At 37.9% G+C, this 24,056-nt stretch overlaps 1 protein-coding gene across 2 annotated transcripts in view; it reads right to left on the reverse strand.

Annotated features, from left to right (window-relative positions):
• LOC124722911 overlaps window positions 1-23,374 on the reverse strand; it is a 50,304-nt gene extending 26,930 nt beyond the window's left edge. For both annotated transcript variants that reach the window (XR_007006461.1, XM_047248058.1), the window contains exons 1-2: window positions 23,083-23,374; window positions 1,048-1,100 (exon numbers count right to left, since the gene is read on the reverse strand). Coding sequence is in view for 1 of the 2 variants with exons in the window: in XM_047248058.1 (XP_047104014.1) it covers window positions 1,048-1,100; window positions 23,083-23,360 (331 nt within the window). In the remaining variant the exon portion in view is untranslated. The remainder of the gene's footprint in view (window positions 1-1,047; window positions 1,101-23,082) is intronic.
• Window positions 23,375-24,056: the final 682 nt, after the last annotated feature.

The raw sequence follows: 24,056 nt of genomic DNA on the forward strand, positions 1-24,056 counted from the left end.
CCGTTTCCTCAAGTTATGAAAGATTCTCATGACTTCATTTTCCAACAGGATGGAGCTGTGCCCCATTGGCACATTGTTGTATGAGGCTTTGAATTGCTCCCTTCCTCAGTGCTCTATCGGTCACAGGGGACTTTGGAACATGGCTCTGCACTTCTGGGCACCGAGATCTCCTGATCTCACACCCTGCAACTATCTCTTGTGGGGTTATGTGAAGGAAGCTACTTACCAACCACTCTGAATGATCTGTGGAACTGGACCACTGCTGCCGCACATTCAGTAAGAGCAGATACGCTTTCACACATGTGGGACAAGATTCTCATGACTTCATTTTCCAACAGGATGGAGCTGTGCCCCATTGGCACATTGTTGTATGAGGCTTTGAATTGCTCCCTTCCTCAGTGCTTTATCGGTCACAGGGGACTTTGGAACATGGCTCTGCACTTCTGGGCACCGAGATCTCCTGATCTCACACCCTGCAACTATCTCTTGTGGGGTTATGTGAAGGAAGCTACTTACCAACCACTCTGAATGATCTGTGGAACTGGACCACTGCTGCCGCACATTCAGTAAGAGCAGATACGCTTTCACACGTGTGGGACAAGTTCGACTACAGCGTGTATGTTCACCGTGCAGCCAACGGAGGCCACATTGAACATTTATAACATATATCACATTTCTAATTATTAAATAATTATTAAAAACTAATTAATTGCAAATATTTATTAATTATTACATTTATTAAATTGACATAAAACATTATGGAAAAAAAAACTTTGACACTTCCTCTTTTCATTGGTATAAGGCGTGTTCATTTTGGATTTGTACTTGAATAAATACGAACTTTTGAAAATGGGTCCATCATTTAGAATAACCTTGTATTATTGGTGTATGCCTGGGTTTGTTAAAAGCATTCAGTATTATAGATCATGAGGCATTACTACGATAATAAAAATCAACTAGGCATCAGACACACCTTTGCAGACATTAATAAACACGGAAATACAACATATTGCATGCAACAAAATTACAAACCGTTACTCAGCTTACCAAGATAAGGATAAGTACTGGGAGCAGTGCTGTTCCTCCTATGTGCAAATGGCCTGCAAACAAACATATATTGTCAAAATATTGATCAGTTTGCTGATGCTACAAGCTTTCTCATCAGTGCAAAGATAGAGAACTTACTATACAAAAACAAAGACAATGGATAACATAGCAGAATGGTTCACATCAAACTAACTGATCACAAATGACGGAAAAACTGTAACTCTATTTCCTTAATGTCATGGAAAATGTCCCATAAACTATAAATATCCAGTTGTCAAACAAAGCTGTAAACAGCTGACCTGTCAACGTTTCTTGGAATCAGGAGCCAGTATAATGTCAGGTGCGAACACATATTGACAACCTCACAAAAAAAAAAAAAAAAAAAAATGAGCACATCCTGTTACATGATGAGGATCCTTGAAAGCTGCTGCAGTAAAGACCATGTACTATGAAAATGCTCAGTCACTTCTTATGATGGAGTCATTTTCTGGAGAGCTTTCCCAAACAGTATTAAGCTATTCAGAATACAAAAAGAATCATATGAATAACAGAGGTATCACAACCACAAAATCTTGCAAACTACTCTTTAAAAAAAACTGCAAATCCTTCTACTGAAGCAGTGGACAACCGAAAATCTCACTCGTCCTCAAAAATGGAGGTCACATATCCACAATAAAAGACAAACAATGGGTCTCCATATGAACTGTGCAAAAACTGAGCTCTGCCAAAATGAAGATGTGCATCTTCAAAAAAGATATTTAGAAAGTTATCAAATAACATATAGTCAATCAATAATGTTACAGGATTCAAGTTGCAGTGAGGGCATATCTAACTGACCAATTCTGTATCCTGAAAGATATTTTTGGTAAATAATAATGTACCATTACCAACAATAATGTATCAGTATTAGGCATTATCACCATAGTAACATTGTAACAACTGAACGAATACTAAAAATAACATACCGGTAATCTGTATTATAAATGTAAGTAATAAAGGATGTATTATAATGATAGAAACAATGTGTTAAATGATTTCCAACATCTTACTGTACATTCGATGTAGATGAGCTAAGCTTTGCTTGCATTGCATAGTAGTTAGTACTGTGTGTAGTTGACAATATAGCAGAATTGTCTACTTTGCTTACATCCATTTTGCTATATCCTATGGCCTCACTTTCTGGGGGTCACAATAGAACAAACCTGAAAAACCATCTTCACTATACAAAAAATGATAATAATTACCAGTAGTTCAAGGTTAACACCCTCCAAACAATTATTTCAACAGCCAAATATTTCACCCATGCCATGTCTATATATACAAAACAGTGTAATTAATATAAAAAAGGTACTATGGCAGTTTCAAAATTAACTCAAATCTTCATCAAGAATGTGCAATGTCATCCATACAAAACAGTTAAACAAGACTTTAGCACAGAACCAAACAGACCGACATTCAGAGCACTTAATTGTACATCAAATTTCTGTCACAAATAAAATAAATTAAAAAAGTGTCTTCATTTTAAGAAGCAGTATTCAATTTTTTTATGACCAATTGCTATCATATTGTAAATGAATACCTGCAATAAACTTGTAGCAAGCAACTTCTCATGTAATGTATGTCAACAGTATCTCTAATCAAGGGTTTGCTTTTATGTGAATGGGTATTTTAAATAAAAGTGTTATAACTCTGATCATATTTGCATGTAAATGTCATCCATATGCTACATATCAAATTTTGCATACATTTCTGTAATTAATTAAAGTTGTATGTGCAATTTTGAATGCGATATTGTGCAGGGCACTATGCACCCTTGCAAATTTGTGTGTGTGTGTGTGTGTGTGTGTGTGTGTGTGTGTGTGTGTGTGTAGTATTTTCTGACAAAATCTATGCAGTGTATATTGTTTCTGGACAAATAAACTACTAACTACTACTACTACTACTACTACTACTAAATTCTTCACATTCATGTTCCCAGAGTTAAATATTTGCTGTTAACTGTTCAGATAATTTGAAAAAATGTAACACCACTTGACAATGTGATCACCAATAAGATGCTGGATGAATTTAATGTGTAATTATCATACTGATTTTGGCATGGGAAGTCCAGATACCAAACGGAGATTTCCTGGAAGAATCTCACAGAACAGCATTTCACTCATGAAGGAGTCATCAATCCTTGGGTGCTGTTCATCAGCCTCACCGAGTTGCATTACTGTAGGTGATGAAGACTGAAATAAGATGTACTCAATCCATCAGAGGTTTGTTTAATCAGTGTGAAAACAATTTTAATACTCAATAAACTACAGTAGGTGCTATGTTATTGTGCAACACAGACTGCCTTAGTCTCAAAATTCTGAGAGACCACATTATGATGTCAACCAATAAACATATTTCCTTCTCTAACACTTGCATAAAGACCACTACAGGAATGTTACAGAAATGAGATCTTAAACAGAGGGGTATTGACAACTGGCCATCAACCATGCCATCTACATATGGAATAGAAAGGAAGGAAATGATTAAAGCACACTTTGTACCCTCTGCTGCAAACTTTAAGGTGGGTTGTGGGGTACAAATATACTTGTAAAAGTAGTAGTCCATGACAGAGGAAAGTTATATCTGCACAACACAATGTAAAACTAACTATGGCTGTCAAAGATGAAATTCATGGACGTTGGGAGGGGATTGGGGGATCAAAGTTGTTTTTACAATATTTTCTTGATAGTTACATGTCTTAAACCTCATAGTTTGATAGTGGAATGTTTTATGTATAGTATTAGTTGGTAGCAACATGCCATATAATTTGGTTGGCAGTAACACACTATGTCCCACACCCTGTTTTCATCCTATATAATGAATGAATGAATGAAGGAAGGAAGACTTGACACAATGCACAGTACCACATCCATCTCATAACGCTAATCTTGGAAAAACACTTTTTAGGGGCATTTATTTGATAAGTTTGCAACAGTGTTCAAGACAGCATTTGAATCTAAAGGACCTGAAGAATAATGGATTGTGCTATGTATTCAAGGACTTACAGAAGTGTTGTGAAAAGTGCATCAAAGTAGAAGGGATACCTACAACAGTTGTGAAAATAGAATGATAAGTAAATATCTGTGAAATAAACTCTATGTCATTCAGATATAATATGTGATGACCCTCTTAGCATGCATAAAGGAAATATGTATGTGTCATTCTTACGATAACACAGTGACATTACTCTACCGGTGCCAGACAATGGTAGGTAGTAAAGTACTTTCATTTTAATGAAAGTTCTACGTTATACATCTGGTTCAAAAATGGTTGGCTCTGAGCACTATGGGACTCAACTGCTGTGGTCATCAGTCACCTAGAACTTAGAACTACTTAAACCTAACTAACCTAAGGACATCACACACACCCATGCCCGAAGCAGCATTCGAACCTGCGACCATAGCAGCAGCGTGGCTCCGGACTGGAGCGCCTAGAACCGCACAGCCACCGCGGCCGGCATCTGGTTCTTTATTACTATACTGAGAAAGGTGTGTGTGTGTGTGTGTGTGTGTGTGTGTGTGTGTGTGTGTGTGTGTGTGTGTGTGCGCGCGCGCGCGCGTATGTATATTATCTTCAGTCCCTCAAGTTTTTGCTTTGGTTAGGTTGTCAGATGATGACAAGATGTGCACAGATATGCGAGTGGCTCAAAGACTTCTTAAGTAATAGAACCCAGTATGTTGTCCTTGCCAGTGGCATGTGTTCACCAGAGATATGGGTTTCATCAAGAGTGCCTTAGGGAAGTGTAATAGAACTGCTGATGTTGTCTATATACATATATTATTTGGCGGACAGGGTTGGCAGCAATGTACGGCTGTTTTCTGATGCCTTGGTGTACAATAAGGTAGTGACGTTTAGTAACTGCAGGAAGATATAGGAGGACTCTGACAAAATTTCCAGTTGGTGTGATGAATGGCAGCTAGCCCTAAATGTGGAAAAATTTTAGTTAATGCAGATGGGTAGGAAGATCAAAGCTGTAACATTTGGATACAGTATTATTAGTGTCCTGCTTGACAGTGTCAAGTCATTTAAATATACGGGCTTAGCATTGTAAAGCAATACGAGATGGAATGTGCATGTGAGAAGTGTGGTAGGGAAGGCGAATGGTCGGCTTTGCTTTATTGGCAGAATTTTAGGAAAGATTGGTCCACCTGTAAAGGAGACCACATATATGACACTGGTGCGACCTATTCTTGAGTACTGCTAAAGTGTCTGGGATTTGTATCACATTGCATTGAAGGCGGGCTGCTAGATTTGTTACTGGTAGGTACGAACAACATATAAGTTTCACGGAGATGTTTTGGGAACTCAAATGGGAATCCCTGGTGGGAAGATGACCTTTTTGAGAAACACTAATGAGAAAATTTAGAGAACCAGCATTTGAAGCTGACTGCTTAATGATTCTACTGCCACCAACATACATTGGGCGTAAGTAGCACGAAGATAAGATACTAGAAATTAGGGCTCATATGATGGCATATAGATAGCTGTTTTTCCCTTGCTCTATTTGTGAGTGGAACAGGAAAGGAAATGTCAAGCAGTGGTACAGGGTACCCTCACACTGTATGGCAGCTTGCGGAGAATGTATGTAGATGTGGAGAGTAGGTCACTTTGACACTTTCACATAGTAAAGCTGTCAACCCAAACGTTGTTTCGAACACTGAAGTGCTTTATTTAGCATGGTCCAAATGGAGGTGTTATTCCTTTGCTTCCTCCAACATTGACCTGACTTTTCTAGTCACATGAGAGTCCACAGTTCATTGTAGACTCCAAGTCACAGTGAATCTTGACATTTTTCAAACCAGCTAATCATTGCCAGATGTGAAAGAACTGATATCTGACAGAAAAAAACCAACTGTGGATTAAACCCTGGACTTTTGGATATGTAATCTGACACTTAGCCACTGAACCACACACCAGTTACATCTTTGGACCTCTACATAAGGAAAATACTGGAATGATTATAATTAACAGTTTCTCAATAACTGTAATTTGAAACAGAAAGAATGCAAACCTGAAACTTTCAGTTGAACTTCATATTATTTATCATGCAGTATAGTACGTAGAGGTGGTGGGAGAGGAACGACACACTTGGTTATCTCCTGTATAATCATTCAAATATGCCCCATGAAGTAAAGTTACAGGGTGAGCCAGTAGAACTGTTCAAGATTATATGCATGTTTACCAAACCATGTCTGAGCAAAGCTAACAGAACATTAAGGATGTATCATCTTAGAAGTGAGCTTTCTCCATACATGCCATAGAAGTACAGGGTGTACATAAAGTCCGGGAAAGAACTAAACATTGTACAGATGTCATACATATTGCATTTTGAAGAAAATGCTCCGAAAGTTTTTCTTATAAACATTCAGTATGCAAAACATGTGTGACCTGGCAGATGTCAATATGGTAATCTAATTCTTGCCATACCCATCCCAGCACGTCTCGCATGTGCTGCACATTCACTTCACTCACACTGGGACGTTCGCTTCTCCTTGCCGGGCACAAGCAACCCATTGTAACAAATTTGTTGTTCCAGTGGAAAATGGCCTTCCTTCTTGGTGGCTTCTTACTGTACTTTGTTCTAAAAACCGTTGAACAGCTGTAGCACACTTGTTTTTGTCGAACTCCAACACACAGAAAGCTTGCTCTGCACCTGAACTCGCCATGTTGGCGAATAGTGCTGACTACTGGCAAATTACAAACTACGCTGTGTTGGTATACACAGAGTAAAACAAAAACAAAAAAACTTTCAGGGTTTCTCTTCAAAATGACATCTGTATGATATCTTTACAATGTTCGGTTTTTGTGCAATAAATAATTGAAAGTGTTGCCAGACTTTACCAGGTGTACTGGTATGAAATGAGTGTTAAGATACAAACGTGTCAATAAGGAACATTTGTTGTGAACGAGCCTTAATATTTTTGTTTGGTTGGTATGACATCTGTCAAAGATATTTAGTGTACATCAAGTCATGGAACAAACAACATCATATGTTTTCATCGTGTTAACAGTGTCGAATTTTGTACCAGAAAGTGATGATTTGCGGAAAGCATTAATTTTTTGTTTTCATTTGAAAAAAAGTGCTGCAGAGTCGCATCGAATGCTTGTCGAGGCATATGGTGATCATGCTGTCAGAAGCAACATGCAAAAGATGGTTTCAACAGTTCAGAAATAATGATTTTGATGTAAGAAATGAAGAACGTGGAAGACCACCAAAAAAGTTCGAAGACACCAAATTGCAAGCAATATTGGATGAAGATGCTACTTTGAGTCAGAAGTAAATGGCAGCAATGCTAAATGTTGCACAACAAACAATTTCTCACCGTTTGAAAGCTATGGGATAGATCCAAAAGTGTGGAAAATGGGTGCCACATGAATTGAATGAAAGACAGATGGAAAACCGAAAAACCATTTATCAAATTTTGCTTCAAAGACATGAAAGAAAATCAATTTTGCATCGAATTGTTACTGGTGATGAAAAATGGATTTATTTTAAGAATCTTAAATGGGGAAAATCACGGGTTAATCCGGGACAACCATCAACATCAACTGCAAAACCAGATCGATTCGGCAAGAAGACAATGCTCTGCATTTGGTGGGATCAGAAAGGTGTGGTGTATCATGAGCTTCTAAAACCCAGTGAAACTGTGAATACTAATCGCTACAGACAATAAATGATCAATCTGAACTATGCATTGATCGAAAAAAGACCAGAATGGGCCAGAAGACATGGCAAAGTAATTTTTTTTACACGACAATGCACCTGCACACAAAGCAAAACTGGTTCAGGATGCAATCAAAACACTTGGCTGGGAGCTGCTACCCCACCTGCCGTATTCACTAGACTTGGCCCCTTCAGACTACAATTTGTTTTCATCAATGGGACACGCATCGGCTGAGGAACACTTTGATTCCTACGAAGAAGTTGAAAATTGGGTGTCTGATTGGTTTGCTTCAAAAGATGAACATTTCTATTGGCGTGGTGTCCACAAATCGCCAGAAAGGTGGTCTAAATCTATAGAAAGCAATGGTCAGTACTTTGAATAAAATGTTTTTACTTTTCAATTCAAAATTAGTGTTTCATTTTCACAAAAAAACGATCATTTCATACCTGTTCACCTGGTATGTACACCCTGTATTTATCCATTAAAATTGTCCACATTATTCTTAACCATAATTAGTCCTAGAAAAATAGTAACAGTACCAAAGGAATACAATGAAATTGTGCTTAACGCCATCACACAGCCTCCTTTCAGACTGTGCAAAGTGCACAGTCTGTTGTAGAAGATTCTTTAGATGTCATCATAAATGAAAGCAAAGAAATTAAGGAAAACTGCATTGTGTGTGCTGTCATGGCCAGCATTGACAGCTACCACCCATGCATCAGAATTGTTCAGCTTCTGTTAGTACAGATCGATAAAACAAATATCACACAACACTTATTTGAGATGGCTCTGTTGAACATGCATGTAAAATTACACTTCAAAGAATTTAGTTTGTGCTGGGAAACAAACTGACCCTATCTGTCAATGTCATGAACAGGATTTGTTTGGGCTGACTCTAGCTAAACATCACAAAAACAAAACTGCAAATATCTCCTCAAACACCAGAGAAAATGTGTCTGGCGACTATTAGGAGTGATACCCCAAATGACTCGTCTGGGCACAGCAGTAATTTTCTTCACATGCAAGTGTGTGGGCATCAAAGGCACCACACCACCATGGCTGCTGCAGATGGCATGGTAACTTGCAGCTCCAATCATTGCTAAAAGATGTCACTGCAAACACCAATGAAATACTTATTGCATAGAGAACATTTGTGTCTTCTAAGAACTTGCAGGCTCCAATGGCACTCTGGTGCTAGTATCAAAATCCTTATACTAATTCCCAAGATTAGCCTTCATGTACAGGCCAAGAAGGATGAAGAAGGGCTTTAATTTATAGCTGCACAGTTTTAAATTGCTGTCTTTATAAGCCCCAAATATAGAAGACTTCTCAGCACCCATTAACCATCATAAATATGCTATGGACACTTCAGCAGATGCAAGTAAGACATTCAATAGTAACTCTGAAACATTATTAATTTATAATACTGGTAATAATAATAATAATTCCATGTGGCTCAATGGACTGGTGCAAGTCATTCAATTGGATGTCACTTTGAGGACCTAAATGTCCCTAACCAGTTCTCTTACCATGGAAAGGAGTCCAAATCATGTTTCATTTCTGGTGAATCTCCACATCATACGGAGGTGAATGCAAGGTCAAAAGGTAGAGTTAAAAACTGGTTGTCCAGCTGGAATCTGATCAGGTGGCCTTTCAGTTTCCGGGCACACACTACAGCTACAGGCTTCAATGCTCTCAAGAGTTAAGGCAGCTGTACTGCTAAGTGGCAATGGTATTGATTTGACAAGGGCAGATGACTTTACATCATGATAATTCAGCCAGTTTCCATAAAGTATTTATAAAATATACACACAGACCTTCCTTGTGAATCAGTCTACCTATCAGTGAAAATTAGATCAAAATCCCTACAGTGATTCCTGAGATTTCTGGTCACAAAACCCGACAATGGCTGTGAGAGCAGTGTGCTGACAAAATGCTCTCCATATCCACATCCAATGACACCTATCAGCTGAGGATAACACACTGGTCAGTTGGTACTATTGAGACTTCTGTGAATGGAGTTCCTGAGATTAGCCTGATCATACACATGGACAGCGCAGCACGAAATGGACACACAGTCAAAGTTGTAAAACTATTATAAAATAATTGTAGCTTGTTTCAACACTCACTCTAAAAGGGTAAATCAGTCACTAAGATACATCAAAATAATCTACTCAGTAATTTGTACAGAATCTGCAGAACACAAAAGACTTTAAACCCTTTTCCACACTCATCTCATTGTATTTAAAACAGTGGACAAATCATTATCAAGACAAACTGCTGCCTTTTGTCAGAATATTAAATGTAATCAAGGAAAATGTGGCACAGCAGCACTGGTACACAACTAGCTATGTACCTTGGTGGGTCATCCTGCTGGAGGAGTTGCCTTTGTGTTAGAGTACAATGCCCTTTTCTCTGACATGTTAAAGCCACTAATTTCTACCTGTGACTGCAATGATACCCATCATGGAAAATTGTTGGCTTCAGCAGCCTTAATTTTTTACTTTGTACTGCCAGCCACTCATCTCCCACTGACAGCTAACTCTTCTCCTAAACAAGTAGCAACAGCCAAGGGGACAGCATGGGATAGTACACTAATTTGGTTGCAATCACCCCTTGCTGCCCTGTTAGCTTGCTCATTTCCCTGGATTCCTGCATGGTTTGACACCCAGAAGAATGATACTGCCTTCCTTTGCTATTGTACTAAGTGACAGGTGTCTTGTATGTTTTGAACTGCTTTGTTTACTGGGTACATTTGCTGAATGGCCTATATCACACTTAGGGCATCAGAGGAAGTGAGAGCATTATTCCATCAATTGCACTTCATCTGCTCCTTAAGACTGTACACATCTGGAAGTCTAATCATAATGCCACTACCAGGGGAAAATACTGAGTGGCGAACAGTTTGTCTCTGTTTACACTTATTAATGTAAATAACTGTCAAATTTTAGTGCTCATCTAAGAATTCATAAATAGCTCATTTAAAATAAAATCTGGTGCACAAGATTTCTTGTGCCATACTTTCTCAAATTTAAAAAGAGCCTGGGCCACACTACTAACCATATAGCTCACTTTCTGACCCATAGTCCCAGAATTAACCTTTACTGGCAAGAAAAAACACAGACATCCTACAACAGGTCAGTTTGATTGGAATTTGAGCATATACCTCCCAACTGTGTGTCCAATCCTCCTGCAAAGGATCATCCCACTTTGTAACTGGAGAAAAGCCACACTGATAGGACACATAATGGAAAGTAAATTGCTGCCTTTATGCATCCCCAAATATAAAAGACTCTTCACAGCAACCATTACCGATCAAATGAATATGCTCTGGACACTTCAGCGGATGCTAGTAAGACATTCAATAGTAACTTTGAAACTTAAGACACACCAGTTTCTGCTGGATGCACAGAACAGTTTCCTAGTGTCATCAGTGTCCTTTTAATTGTATGTATCTCTGACTTTAGGAGGAAAATGGTACCATGCAATCAATCAAACTTATCTACATGAACATCTATAATCCATTCATACGGCATCATCCCAGCTGGTGAAACAGCAAGCCCCCCAGATGTAGATTTTGTTCCTGTCCATGTAAATGCTGCCATTGCATATTCTTGCTGGTACTAATCCAAATTTATTATTTATTATATTTATAAGCTATATTTTGCCCAAGTGCAAATCAACTGGAAGATTTTCACCCTCTCTCGTTCTTATGAGTGTAATGCAAAGATTTTAGCCAGCTGATGTGGATATTTTATGTAACTTTATTTCTCAGAGTTACAATAGTGCATCTCTCACAAACAGTCATCCTTTAGGTGTACAGACTCTTCTTAAAAAGCGTTTTAGACATGCTTGTTATTTTAGGAGTTGTGCTCATAAACATAACACCAACAACAGTTCCCCTCCTCTCCCCCCTCCCCCTTTGCTGGCACCAGTAAGATTTCTAGCTTCCCCTTACCCACCTCTTCCATATGAACTATGACACTACACGATAGAGTGAGTAGGGAAGTCTCATGTTTCCAACAAAATGGAATTTTAAATCGAGAACAATGCAAATTGAATACAAAAACTGTCACAGAGACAACCAAACTTTCATCTCAACAAACTAGTAAGATTACACCTGCAAGAAGGTGCCATCTAATATGACAACTATCACAACTACCATCACTTTAATGGTGCATGCAGTTCTGCCACAATCTCACTAAGACCCCAGGTGTCTGTTGTACACTGTAACACGCAGCGAGTTTGTTTGTACATCACAGGAGGATCATCACTAAAGGTTGGTTGGTTGATTTGCACGAGGGCACCAGACAGTGAGGTCATCGCTCCCAGCAGATTAGGAAAGCATATGGAAGGAATTCCGCCATGCCCTTTCAGAGGAACCACTCCAGCATTTGCTAACCACTGTGCCACCTTGCTAGGTCAGGCAGCAAGCGATAAACATTATACACCACTGATCACAGCAGGCATACTGTACACACCTTAGCGCGCAGCATGTATGTCATGCGACAATTGCATGCATTCCATCAACATGTTAACCTGTGCCACGAGCACGCCACTATTGCTGGTGTCAGTTGCCCATCATGTCAGACACCTTGTGATGCACCCACGAAGGTGCATGTGTGTGTGTGTGTGTGTGTGTGTGTGTGTGTGTGTGTGTGTGTGTGTGTGTGGGCGTGCACGCGCTGTGCATGACACATAGTTAAAGATGGAACATTACTCATCATGAGACTTGGCAGACATGCATTTAATGTACCTTGGGGCAGGATGTGGTGCCCACAAAGTAGCAAGAATGTACATAGAACACTTTCCCCAATGTGTCATCCTAACTGGAAGAAGTGTATCTCCCTGGATCTTACGAGAGAGGGGGTCATTCACACCATAGAGAGCCGGATAAGTTTCCCACCAAGGACATGTCCGAACACCAGACTGGCATTGGATCATGTGGTTGACCACCCAGCAATAAGGAGCCATCAACTTACCCGTGAAATGCATGATTTGAAGGATACAGTAAGGAGAGTACTGGTGGAACAGGTATAACACCACTATAATAAAGAGTGAGTGCAACCACTGGGACCAATGGATTTTGACCACCCCATTCACTCCTGTCAATGGACTATCCACTGCAGTGCTGAATTTCGTACTGTTTTTAGTACGAAGAGGCCTCATTCACCCAAGATGGTGTTTTCAACAGCTACAACAGTCATATCTGGAATGAGGACAATCCCCATGCCATCCACATTGGTGGCCACCAGCACCAATTCTCTGTCAATGTATGGGCGCACATTGTCCAAGAGCACCTAACAGGACTTTATTTTCTGCCTCTCAATTCCACTGGCCCATTTTAGCTGGTGTTCCTACAAGATGTACTGTCACAGTTCTTGGAGACTATACAACTTTTTGTCAATGAAAGGATGTGGCTTTAACAAGATGGTGCACCAGTCCACTTTGATGTTAACATCTGTGAACACCCAAACAACATGTACCTTGGATGAGATTTTCACTCTGCAGCAAAGTGCGTGCTGATATGAAACTTCCTGGCAAATTAAAACTGTGTGCCAGACTGAGACTCGAACTCAGGACTTTTGCCTTTTGTGGGCAATTGCTCGAACAACTGAGCTACCCACGCACGACTCACGACCCGTGCTCGGTCCCGCACAGTTTTAATCTGCCAGGAAATTTCAAACTGTACCCTCATCGCTGGACTGGAAGGGGAGGTCCTGTCCCACGGCCAGCACAATCATCACATCTAAAACCTCTATACTTTTTCCTCTGGGACTATGTCAAGATGTTGGCTGTATGAAAACCCTGTAGAAATGGATGAAAATCTGCTTGCTAACGTCCAAGTTGCCTGCCTCCTGGTAGAATGGACACCAGGGATCTTTGGGAGAATGCAGCAGGACTTCATGCGCCATTGACAAGCTTGCACTGAGACTGGCGGTAATCATTCTGAACTATTATTATGAGCTTTGTTGTTATTATGTGGTGTACATTGTGGATGTTCATAACACAATAAATACACATTTCTCACAATTTTTTCTGTATCTTAGTGTTATCAGTTGTAGATCCACTATCACCCATTTCAATTTGAGTGAAAAGGTTTCTAACACACTGTGTAGTGGTTTTCAGCAGCAGTGTAGAATGCAGGAGCTGGAGGTCAATATTTCACTAAATATATTTATAGCAAGAGCATCATTTATCCCTACATTGATCACAAAACAAGTGAAATATTTGCTTCATGCAATATATTGTCTTCCAAACAAACATGAAACATAGTGTGTAAAAAGCTTTTTTATACTCTATAATCTGCAGATTGACACCATCAAGAATTTGCATGGTCAAAATCACAAAGGGAATTCCATCACATGAAATGATTTATTATCTTCTGTTCCTTCTTAAAGTTAACTGCATACCATTTTATTTGAAACAGCAAGCAAAACCAGTTTTTTGATGAATCATGAAAGTGAAACTTCCTGGCAGATTAAAACTGTGTGCCCGACCGAGACTCGAACTTGGGACCTTTGCCTTTTGCGGGTAAGTGCTCTACCATCTGAGCTACTGAAGCACGACACACACCCGGTCCTCACAGCTTTACTTCTGCCAGTTTCATATCAGCGCACACTCCACTGCAGAGTGAAAATCTCATTCTGGAAACATCCCCCAGGCTGTGGCTAAGCCATGTCTCCACAGTATCCTTTCTTTCAGGAGTGCTAGTTCTGCAAGGTTCGCAGGAGAGCTTCTGTAAAGTTTGGAAGGTAGGAGACGAGATACTGGCAGAAGTAAAGCTGTGAGGACCGGGCGTGAGTCGTGCTTCGGTAGGTCAGATGGTAGAGCACTTGCCCGCGAAAGGCAAAGGTCCCGAGTTCGAGTCTCGGTCGGGCATACAGTTTTAATCTGCCAGGAAGTTTCATATCAGCGCACACTCCGCTGCAGAGTGAAAATCTCATTCTGCAATCATGAAAGTGTTCCATAATCGTATATGTAACTTATGTTTTCCTCTTGTATCGTTATTTATTTATTTATCTTAACCAGAGTGGAGCAATACCCATAAAATATCAGTTGTTCCGCATCAAGGTGGGCTCAATCACAGAAACTATTATGAAAATCACCAGTCCATTCTAGTTTTCAAGATACTGTGTGGTTATGGATAGAAATGTATCGGGGTCAGATGAGTAGCTTACACAACAACATAAAACAATGTAGTGTAAACTGAATGATGAGGTAAATGTCTCAAATTGTGTAGAAGTAAAGTTGAACTGTAGCTGTGACTTATGCGACAGCTATACTCCATCTCCAAAATATTTAGGAAGGGTTGGTCACTCAAACCCCAGGATGAGAGCAGCCCACCTGTTGGCAACAGTTACTTGCCCTTCCCTTTCAACCTTCTCCCAATCTATTCCACTAATATTTCTGAAAGCTAGGACAATGCAATGTACTTTTATATATGACTATCTGCAACACTAATTAGCAGAATTAGTTTTTTCTGCCGATGACACTACTATTGTAATCAATCCAAGTATGTGTAAAGAAACAAGAGAAATGGTAAACAATATTCTCAAAAGTATCAGTGACTGGTTTCCTGCGAATGATCTCACCCTCAGTTTTAAAATGACCCAGCACAATCTTTTCAGTTCATCTAGATGTATTACACCAACAGTAAGGAAATAATAAACAGGGTAAAAACTTCAAAATTCTTAGGTATCCATATTAATAAGATTTTAAACTGGGAAAAGCACATTTTGGGACTCTAAAACAACATAGATTAATCGTATTTGCACTTGGAATCATTGCAAAAATGGGAAGAGAAACCAGTAAGTTGACATTTTGGATTAGGCCCATTCAATCAATAATGTCATATAGAATAATGTTCTTAGATAACTCATCTTTAAGAAACAATGGAAAGTCTAGGATAGAATAACAAATATATTATGAAAAGGGTAGATTACTACTTGCCATATAGAGGTGAAGTTGAATTGCCAACAGACACTGAATCTATCCATTTAAGCTTTCAGCAGGTCTTTTGAATTAGAAAACATACACACATCAACAGAAGCACAAAGCACACACAGTGTGGCTGCTGAGCTGTGTGTGTGTGTGTGTGTGTGTGTGTGTGTGTGTGTGTGTGTGTGTGTGTGTGTGTGTGTGTATAAAACATTAAGTTTGTCTTTAGCAAAAAAAAGGGTACATAATGTTGAAACTAAAATTTTTGGTCACTTACCCAGTAATATAAAATGTCTGACAGACAGCAAAGTAAAATTAGGAAAAAAAAATTGAATAAGTTTCTCCACAGAAGAATTTCTATTAGTGTAAACTGTAAAATCGTCACAACATGCAACATAAGGCAACTGTTATGCACAGTGGGATATGATATGGTAAAGGGACAGATTTTCACAACACTATTTTACTTTTTATACAGGGTGTATATAATATTTTGAATAAGAACCCATGTTTGTAAACATACCAGTTCTATTCTACGACTGCTTCAATTCAGATGTTTACCTCATCCACTTCTATCTCAGGAACTGCATTAGGCCTGACACAGTATGATTATTAGCAAACAATTATAAAGGAAACTTAATGAAAGATCCATGTATTATTTTTGGAAGGTGACTATCAACAGCAGTCAAGTTATGTATAAAATGCATGTTTGACCATCAGCTGCTTTTATTTTAAACCCAAATATAAACCGGTTTCAGTCATTGACTATCTTCACAGATAAGGGTTAAAATGGTTTAAGCCACCACATTGGTTGGTTGGTTGGTTTTGGGGAAGGAGACCAGACAGCGTGGTCATCGGTCTCATCGGATTAGGGAAGGATGGGGAAGGAAGTCGGCCGTGCCCTTTCAGAGGAACCATCCCGGCATTTGCCTGGAGTGATTTAGGGAAATCACGGAAAACCTAAATCAGGATGGCCGGACGCGGGATTGAACCGTCGTCCTTCCGAATGCGAGTCCAGTGTAAGCCACCACATTATATTGTTCATTACTTAAATAATGTGTAGAGCATGTCATGAACATAAATAAATGACACAGGACTTAAGCAAACATACCAGTTCTGAAGATATGATCAGAACTATAGATATTACATTGTACCTATGCAACTCTCTTCAGCACTGCTCTGTGTACACTTGGTATGTTTGCTTAAGTCCTGTGTCATTTATTGATATTCATGTCATGCTCTACACATTATTTAAGTAATGGCAAATGTAACGTGGTTGCTTAAACCATTTTAACCCTTATCCTTAAGGATAGTCCATGACTGAACCCAGCTGATATTTGAGTTTAAAATAAAAGCAGCTGATTGTCGAACATGCATTTTATACATCCATTTATCACTTAAGCACATTTATTTGTATTAACACTTCCACATAGTGTGTTTACATTATTGCAAAACAAAAAGGAACACAACACACTGTACACACAGAATGTAATGTTTAAGTGTTAATACAAACAAGCATTCTAGAATCATAAATGGATGTTTTGTTATGTTTCCTTTTGAATGTTATCTAATAATTTTACTGTGTCATGCCTAAATCAGTTCCTCAAGCAGAAGTGGATGAGTTAAACATTTGAACTGAAACCATTATAGAACAGAAATGGTATATTTCTGGTGATGGATTTCTACTGAAATTATTATGTACTCATGCTTTTCTACAAGTACTAGAAGTTTGTAATGGAAATGTCTTAACAACCTATACCTGTGGGGAAGCAAATTTATACTGTTCTTCATGAAAAGTGGGTTTTAATTTTATTTTCTTTCCCCAAACAATGGACGAGACAAGACTGTAACTGTAGTAGAAATTAAAACTTTAGCGAGTCCAAAATAAAGAATGGATTTTTCCATTGATCTGTAGATATATAAGATGTTCAAGGATGAACTTCCCAATATCTCACAGGTGATCAGAAATTAGCCTGGAAAAGCACAAAAACAGAAAACTGTAAATATCTAACAAAAATACCTTCTGGAGTGCTATGACAGTTCTTTAAGTTACACTTCTTAAATTTTCACCAAGACAACTATTCAGACAACAGTGGAGCTATCAATGACAAAGACAGGAAACTTTTCCCCAATGAATCTTTGCAGAAGAAAGGATGATTAGAGTTTATAATCTCGTTGATAACAAGGATGTTAGATATGGAGCAAAAAGTTTGGACCTAGGAAAGGAAACAGTTGACTCCTTTTTAAGTGGCATTTGTTGTAGGCAAGCTAGAGAAACCACAGAAAACTTATCAGGATGGACGAACACGAATTAAAAATGGAGTCCTCCTGAATATGAGTCCAGCATCCCATAAAGGAATCTTCAAACTCTGAATGAAGGCATCATGAATAGTGAGATCAATGATGGCCGACAGGGTGAATATTCATTGGTGAATCAACAGTAACGTTAATCTTATGGCATGTATAATGTGCCTTTGATGAAACGGCTCTGAAGTAGAAGGGTATGGGAAGTACATACCTTTTGTTTTAAGCATAATTCTGGCAGCATGGACTACCTAATAAGAACCACAGCTGAGCTCTCATCTTAATGACCATTTTAGAGCTCAGTACCCGGCTAAAGTTACAAACTGGACCCACCCTGAAATATAGGGTTGTTGTTGGAGACTTATTTGTAGTGTATCCTGAGGTCTAAGTTAGGTTGGAAGGTGACAATATCGTTTTAATTTGGTGAAGCCAATAAATCTTAAAGTAGAAAATCTGGTTGTGGGAACAAATTAACCGGTAACAAAGCTTAAGATTTACATCTGCGCCATGAAAAAGGGAAGGAGGGGAAGGGGTCCAGTACATAACTTTTACCCATAATTTTGTCATTCAGAAGGGATCCTCTGTTAAATTCTCGATATATCTCGCACATCACTAAGAATTGAAAAATTGCTGAGAACCATTAAATTAGAGTATGTAGGATAAACTTTGAGACAATATTTTAACTTGTGCATTCTATCAGACACTGTTACAGCACTTTTACTATACCTGGTTCCTAAACTAGCCAACAACCAAGCCAACTTGTGTAAATATGCGTTCATTGGACAGTTCACCCTCCGGATACAGTACAAAGCAGCAAGGGCTAGCCTCTCTGGCCTCCACTCATTCGTAAGATATTTGGAGGCAAAAAATGCTTTTAACCATGAAGTGAGATATCCTTGTGACAAAATGTTAGTTTAAAGGAGAGACTTACCAACTTCAATCTTAGTTGCAGTAAGAGTTAAGACGCATAAACTTTTTAAATTCATAAGACTAGTGACCATAGGTGGAAAATTACATATCAAGTTACGTCTGGTCTTACACACATCATCGGTAAATAAGAGGTAACATGCAACGAAACTATTTTCCAGAATAACTGAAATGGCAATCCTGCTATCAGATAATCAGAAACTAGGAAACATCAGAAAGATAGTACGAGGGCTATGTGTAATAGTGGTGAAGGAAATCGATAATGATGAAGACAACAACAACAACAATTTTGGCAGTTTCTACGCATAGCATCATAAACAAATGATGCATCTTACAGCACCAACATTGACAGTTAAATCATCAGAACGAGTCAAAAAATGGTCCAACATGTTTATCTCAGCTAGGTTCTTCGAAGGAACACTTCCATAAATATGTTGAGAAACAATCATTTCAAATGGTAGCATATTTACTGATAGAATGCATAATAATCCATAGAATATTTGAATTCCATGTCTTAGAGGCTTATTTCTCATAATTTAACAAATATTTTGTAATTTATTTTGTTTTATAAATGTAAAGCCTCAAGTACAACCAGGCCACATTAAACCTAGAACACTAATGAGGAGAAAATGTTGCACTGCCACTAAACTATCATCATAAATTGCACTACTATAAATTTAGTCAACTCAAGTCATAATTTGTAGATTATACATTAGTTAGTTACAACTAGTATATCTCCAATGGTATGTTACATACCAAAATAAGTACAAAATGGCTTTTTTTTTACGCCACTGCAATCAAATTTGACAAGGGTTTAGTAATCTACAGTTAAATTACATAACATACGAAGAAAGTTACTGAAAAGTTAGCTGCAAAATGATTCCTATAATTCTATAAGCTATAGGTATTGATTTAATTCTGTAGTGGTCATGCATTTTTAGTTTCCTTCATTACTGTTGTTGCTGTCACAAACTCATGTTCATTGCCTTCACAAGTGGTGTCCAACTATTTCAAAGCAGGTATATGTTACAGAGCTTTGTAGCTAAGTGTTGACTGCTCTGCTGAAAATAAGAAATGATGTAGAAGAAATTTTGGGACTAGTGCAGCAGGGGATACAACCCGTCGGCTTTGGACATTGACGTCACAAGTCGCCAATCGCGAAGCGATTCTTCTTAGTGTTGTAGCTCCCTTCAGTGGCTGATAAGTGTTTTTTGGCTTTTAAAAAAAAAATCTCACGAGATAGAATAAACAGATCCACTTTATTAAGCAATCAGTAAAAAAAACGAAACTGAAACATAACAGCAAAAGCGAAAATGGTAAACTACTATCTGGCGACTTGTGACGTCATTGTCCAAAGCCGACGGGTTGTATCCCCTGCTGCACTAGACCCGAAATTTTAGTGTTTTGTGGTATTATAGAATGATTAACTCACGTCCAATGTCATTTTCGTGAGTATGAAAGACATAAGATAGAGAAGATAATTAACTTCTTGCAAACAAGAGAAACAAAGCATAAATACATTGACCCAGGTCCAGGTTTAATTTCATGGGCACAACAAACACAGAATATTTCGATCATCTCATTTAGATTAGATACTATGATGATACACAAATTTGTAACAGTGCCAATACTCTCACTTTTTATTAATTTCTTCATAGTTTTACATAGACCGAAGATCACACATAAAGGAAACAAGCTATTAAAGTTACAGCTTTGATACAAGACCACCAAGAATTGTCTTTAAAGCAGCTATACTAAGTATTTAGTAAAGCTTACACAAAATGCCGAAAATCCAGTGACAGTCAGTGCAATGTGATACATATGAGAAATTCATACAATATATTTTCTTCTAGGTTCATGTCACAATTTGAAATGTGATTCCCTAAGAAATCAGTGAGGGCCAATTGTTCAGAACAAAATAATAATAATAATAATAATAATAATAATAATAATAATAATAATAAAATACATAAACTTTGGATAACTACAGGTATTAGGATTTCCAGTATAACCATGAGAATACTGAACAAAGAAATCAAAATATACACAGATCCACAGTTTGTGAAATATGTAAAAACATTATACAGAAATAAACCAAAAGACAACAGTGAAGAGAGTTGCTATAAATTGACAATTTTATGGAAAACTCTGACAACAAATCAAAAACTATATGGGAAACTATAAGAAATGAACTAATATCATTGGAGAAGAGGAACAAATAACATCCTACAATTGTGAAAATTGTAATACAGAAAAGAAGAAAAGGGCATACTACATTAATAACTATATTCTAAATGTTAACTTAAAATTTTCAAAACAAAACAAAAAATAATATAGGCTCCTAGGGTTGCCTGTAGCATGAACATTCCTTCAACAAATGAACAGGAAGTAATTAGGGTGACTAGGAGCTTAAAAGCAAAAATGGCAGCAGTTTTAGATGAGGTACTAGTTTCAACCGTAATAAAAAAAATTCTGTGCTGATTGCAAAACCTTTAGCACATATTCAAAATTTATCCTTTAGTGAAGGATGCTGCTAAAAAGTTACCTGCTAAAAGGTCTCAAAAGTGAGACCACTGCTTAAATCTGGAGACAGACATAATATAAAACTACTGTCCCATATCTGTTTTCGCAAAAATATTAGAGAAACTGGTAAACTTTAGAGTCACTATTTACCTACACAATAATGAACTTGTTATCAACACTATTTTCATGCAAAAAACAGCATACAAATGGCAGTCTTAGACTACACCCAGGAAATAATTAAAAATTTGGAGAAAAACAAAAATGTACCAGGAATCAATTTAGATGTGTCTAAAGCCTTCAGTACCATCTGCCGTGAAATCCTCCTTGGTAAGCTGAAAACAACAGGTATTAGACGATGGGCTAAAATGTGGTTTCAGTCAAACGTCACAAACAAACTTCAGATTGTACAGCTTACCACTGTTAATTCAAATCAAAAAATACGCTTAGTTTCAGAGGCAAAAAAATTCTTTAGGAGTACTCCAGGGCAGCATCTTTGGGCCACTACTTTTTCTCATATTTGTCAATGATTTAAAGTTGCAGTACAATACAGCCAAAACTGTATTCTCTACAATTGAGAAGTCTAATAGTGAGCAGTTTTGAAAATGCATTACATTCACTACTGATAAAATCCAACAAGTATTGGGACTTCATTCAGTGCAAATACACTTATGCTGAATGCAAAGAAAACAACTTGGTAAAATGATCCAGGATGAAGACATTAATGCAGAGCTGGACAGCAGACTAATGGAGAGTGTGCAGTTTGTAAACCTGTTAGCAATGCATATATATGAAGTTACAAATTGAAAACACCATGTAAGATTCCTTACACACAGAATTAATTCTTGTCTGCTCTGCACTGAGAATTATCACAAATGTTTACATCTTAGAAGGCATCAGAATGGCTTACTTTGGATATTTTCATTCTGTTGCCTCATATCCTTTACGAATAACAAACTCATTTTATAAATTAATCTCGGATATATGTAACGTATGTTATAAATCCTGTGAGAAGTTTCTGTGTGCATATATCTCAGTTCACAATGTACTGCCATGATATCTATATTACTATTTATTCGACATGTAGTTATTACTGGGAAACAAATTATTACAGATTATTCATATGCAATGAAATTGTAAATTTACTAGTATCGTTGGCAGCTTCATTTAATTCATTCCATGTTTTTAATTTCTATGTACGACATTTCCAATATCGTATGTACAATGAGGCGGTTGCGAAATAAATAATTCTACAACACAAAACATCGCACACTAACTGACAAGAATTTTTCAGTGTTAACAATGGAACTATTTTGAAGCAAACTGTTGTCCACAAGTACCTCAAACAATAATAAAAATGTTATGATTTTGTCTCATTCTCAATCACAGCAGCAATACAACATAACTTTGCAGTTACAATGACAATTACAAAATGTACTCACGTATGAACAAACACAACCTTGAAATATTCTTTAAATGCGTCCGTACACAACCTCTACTCAAAAACAGTACAGTTTTTCCTACTCTCATTTAACATTTTATGAAATTACTCAGCAATCTATTCCCACAAAACCACTATATCTTCAAAAGCATTACTACAAAAACAATGCAAAACAAAATTTAAAATTTAAGCTTTCCTTACTTCTGTCTTTCTCGAAGCAACTGCGACGAATCTCTGTCCACTACTTCATGCACATGATAGCTCGTCGGACGTCGAAGTTGACTCACTAACTCACTAATCACTATTGATCCAGTCTCCAACATAAACGACGCCTGCCTTCGACAAGAACTTTGCCGTATCAACAGAGACAAAAAACATGAGGTAGTCCCTCGAATACTGGGATTCTCTCGCGCCAGTGAAACGTCTGGCTGCGCTGACGTTTTAGACCAAAAACTGACATAACGTGACCACACTGACATGGCTTCACAAAACAGCTGGCTGCGCGCGGTCTACCATTCTAAAAGTATCTTCTAGACGTGTGCTACGCTTGCCTACTCCCATGTCGTTTGCTTATTCTCATTTCGCTCGCTTTCTTTATTATTTTTTGTTTCTGTTTTATATTTGCTGCCGGAATTTACTGATTTTTATATACGTTATGCTATTAAAGAGATGAATACAGTAAACAGGTTGAAAATTATCTAGGTTGCAGTAGTTATTCGGAGATAAAGAGGTGTGCACGGTATAGAGCAGCGTGAAGAGCTGCATCAAATCAGTCTTAGGACGGAAGGTAACAACAACATTGTTATGGAGATGATCGTCACTGTTTAAATAGTCTACTATTCCTTGTCCATTACGTTGGTTTTAAGAAACGAGTGTTTTCATACTGTAAAAACATGGTAAAGGTAGAATACCTGGAAACTTAAAAAGGGGGTTACAGGAGTTTCTAGATTTACATCCTTTATGATCCTAATGGCCTTTTTTTATTCTGAAAATTAATTTCGCTGCCACCCAGTATTCAAGATGGGAATATTCAAGATGGGAAACACAGCAGACACAATAGATACTCTTAATTTTTTTTTTTCACATGACATCCATGTTTTAAATAACATTGAAGCTGACGTTTACGTTTGCCATCACAAACTGTGATAGACAATAAATACGGTCATTTAGACGGC

Source organism: Schistocerca piceifrons, chromosome X (assembly GCF_021461385.2).
Source record: "Schistocerca piceifrons isolate TAMUIC-IGC-003096 chromosome X, iqSchPice1.1, whole genome shotgun sequence".
Taxonomy (NCBI): Eukaryota; Metazoa; Arthropoda; class Insecta; order Orthoptera; family Acrididae; genus Schistocerca; species Schistocerca piceifrons.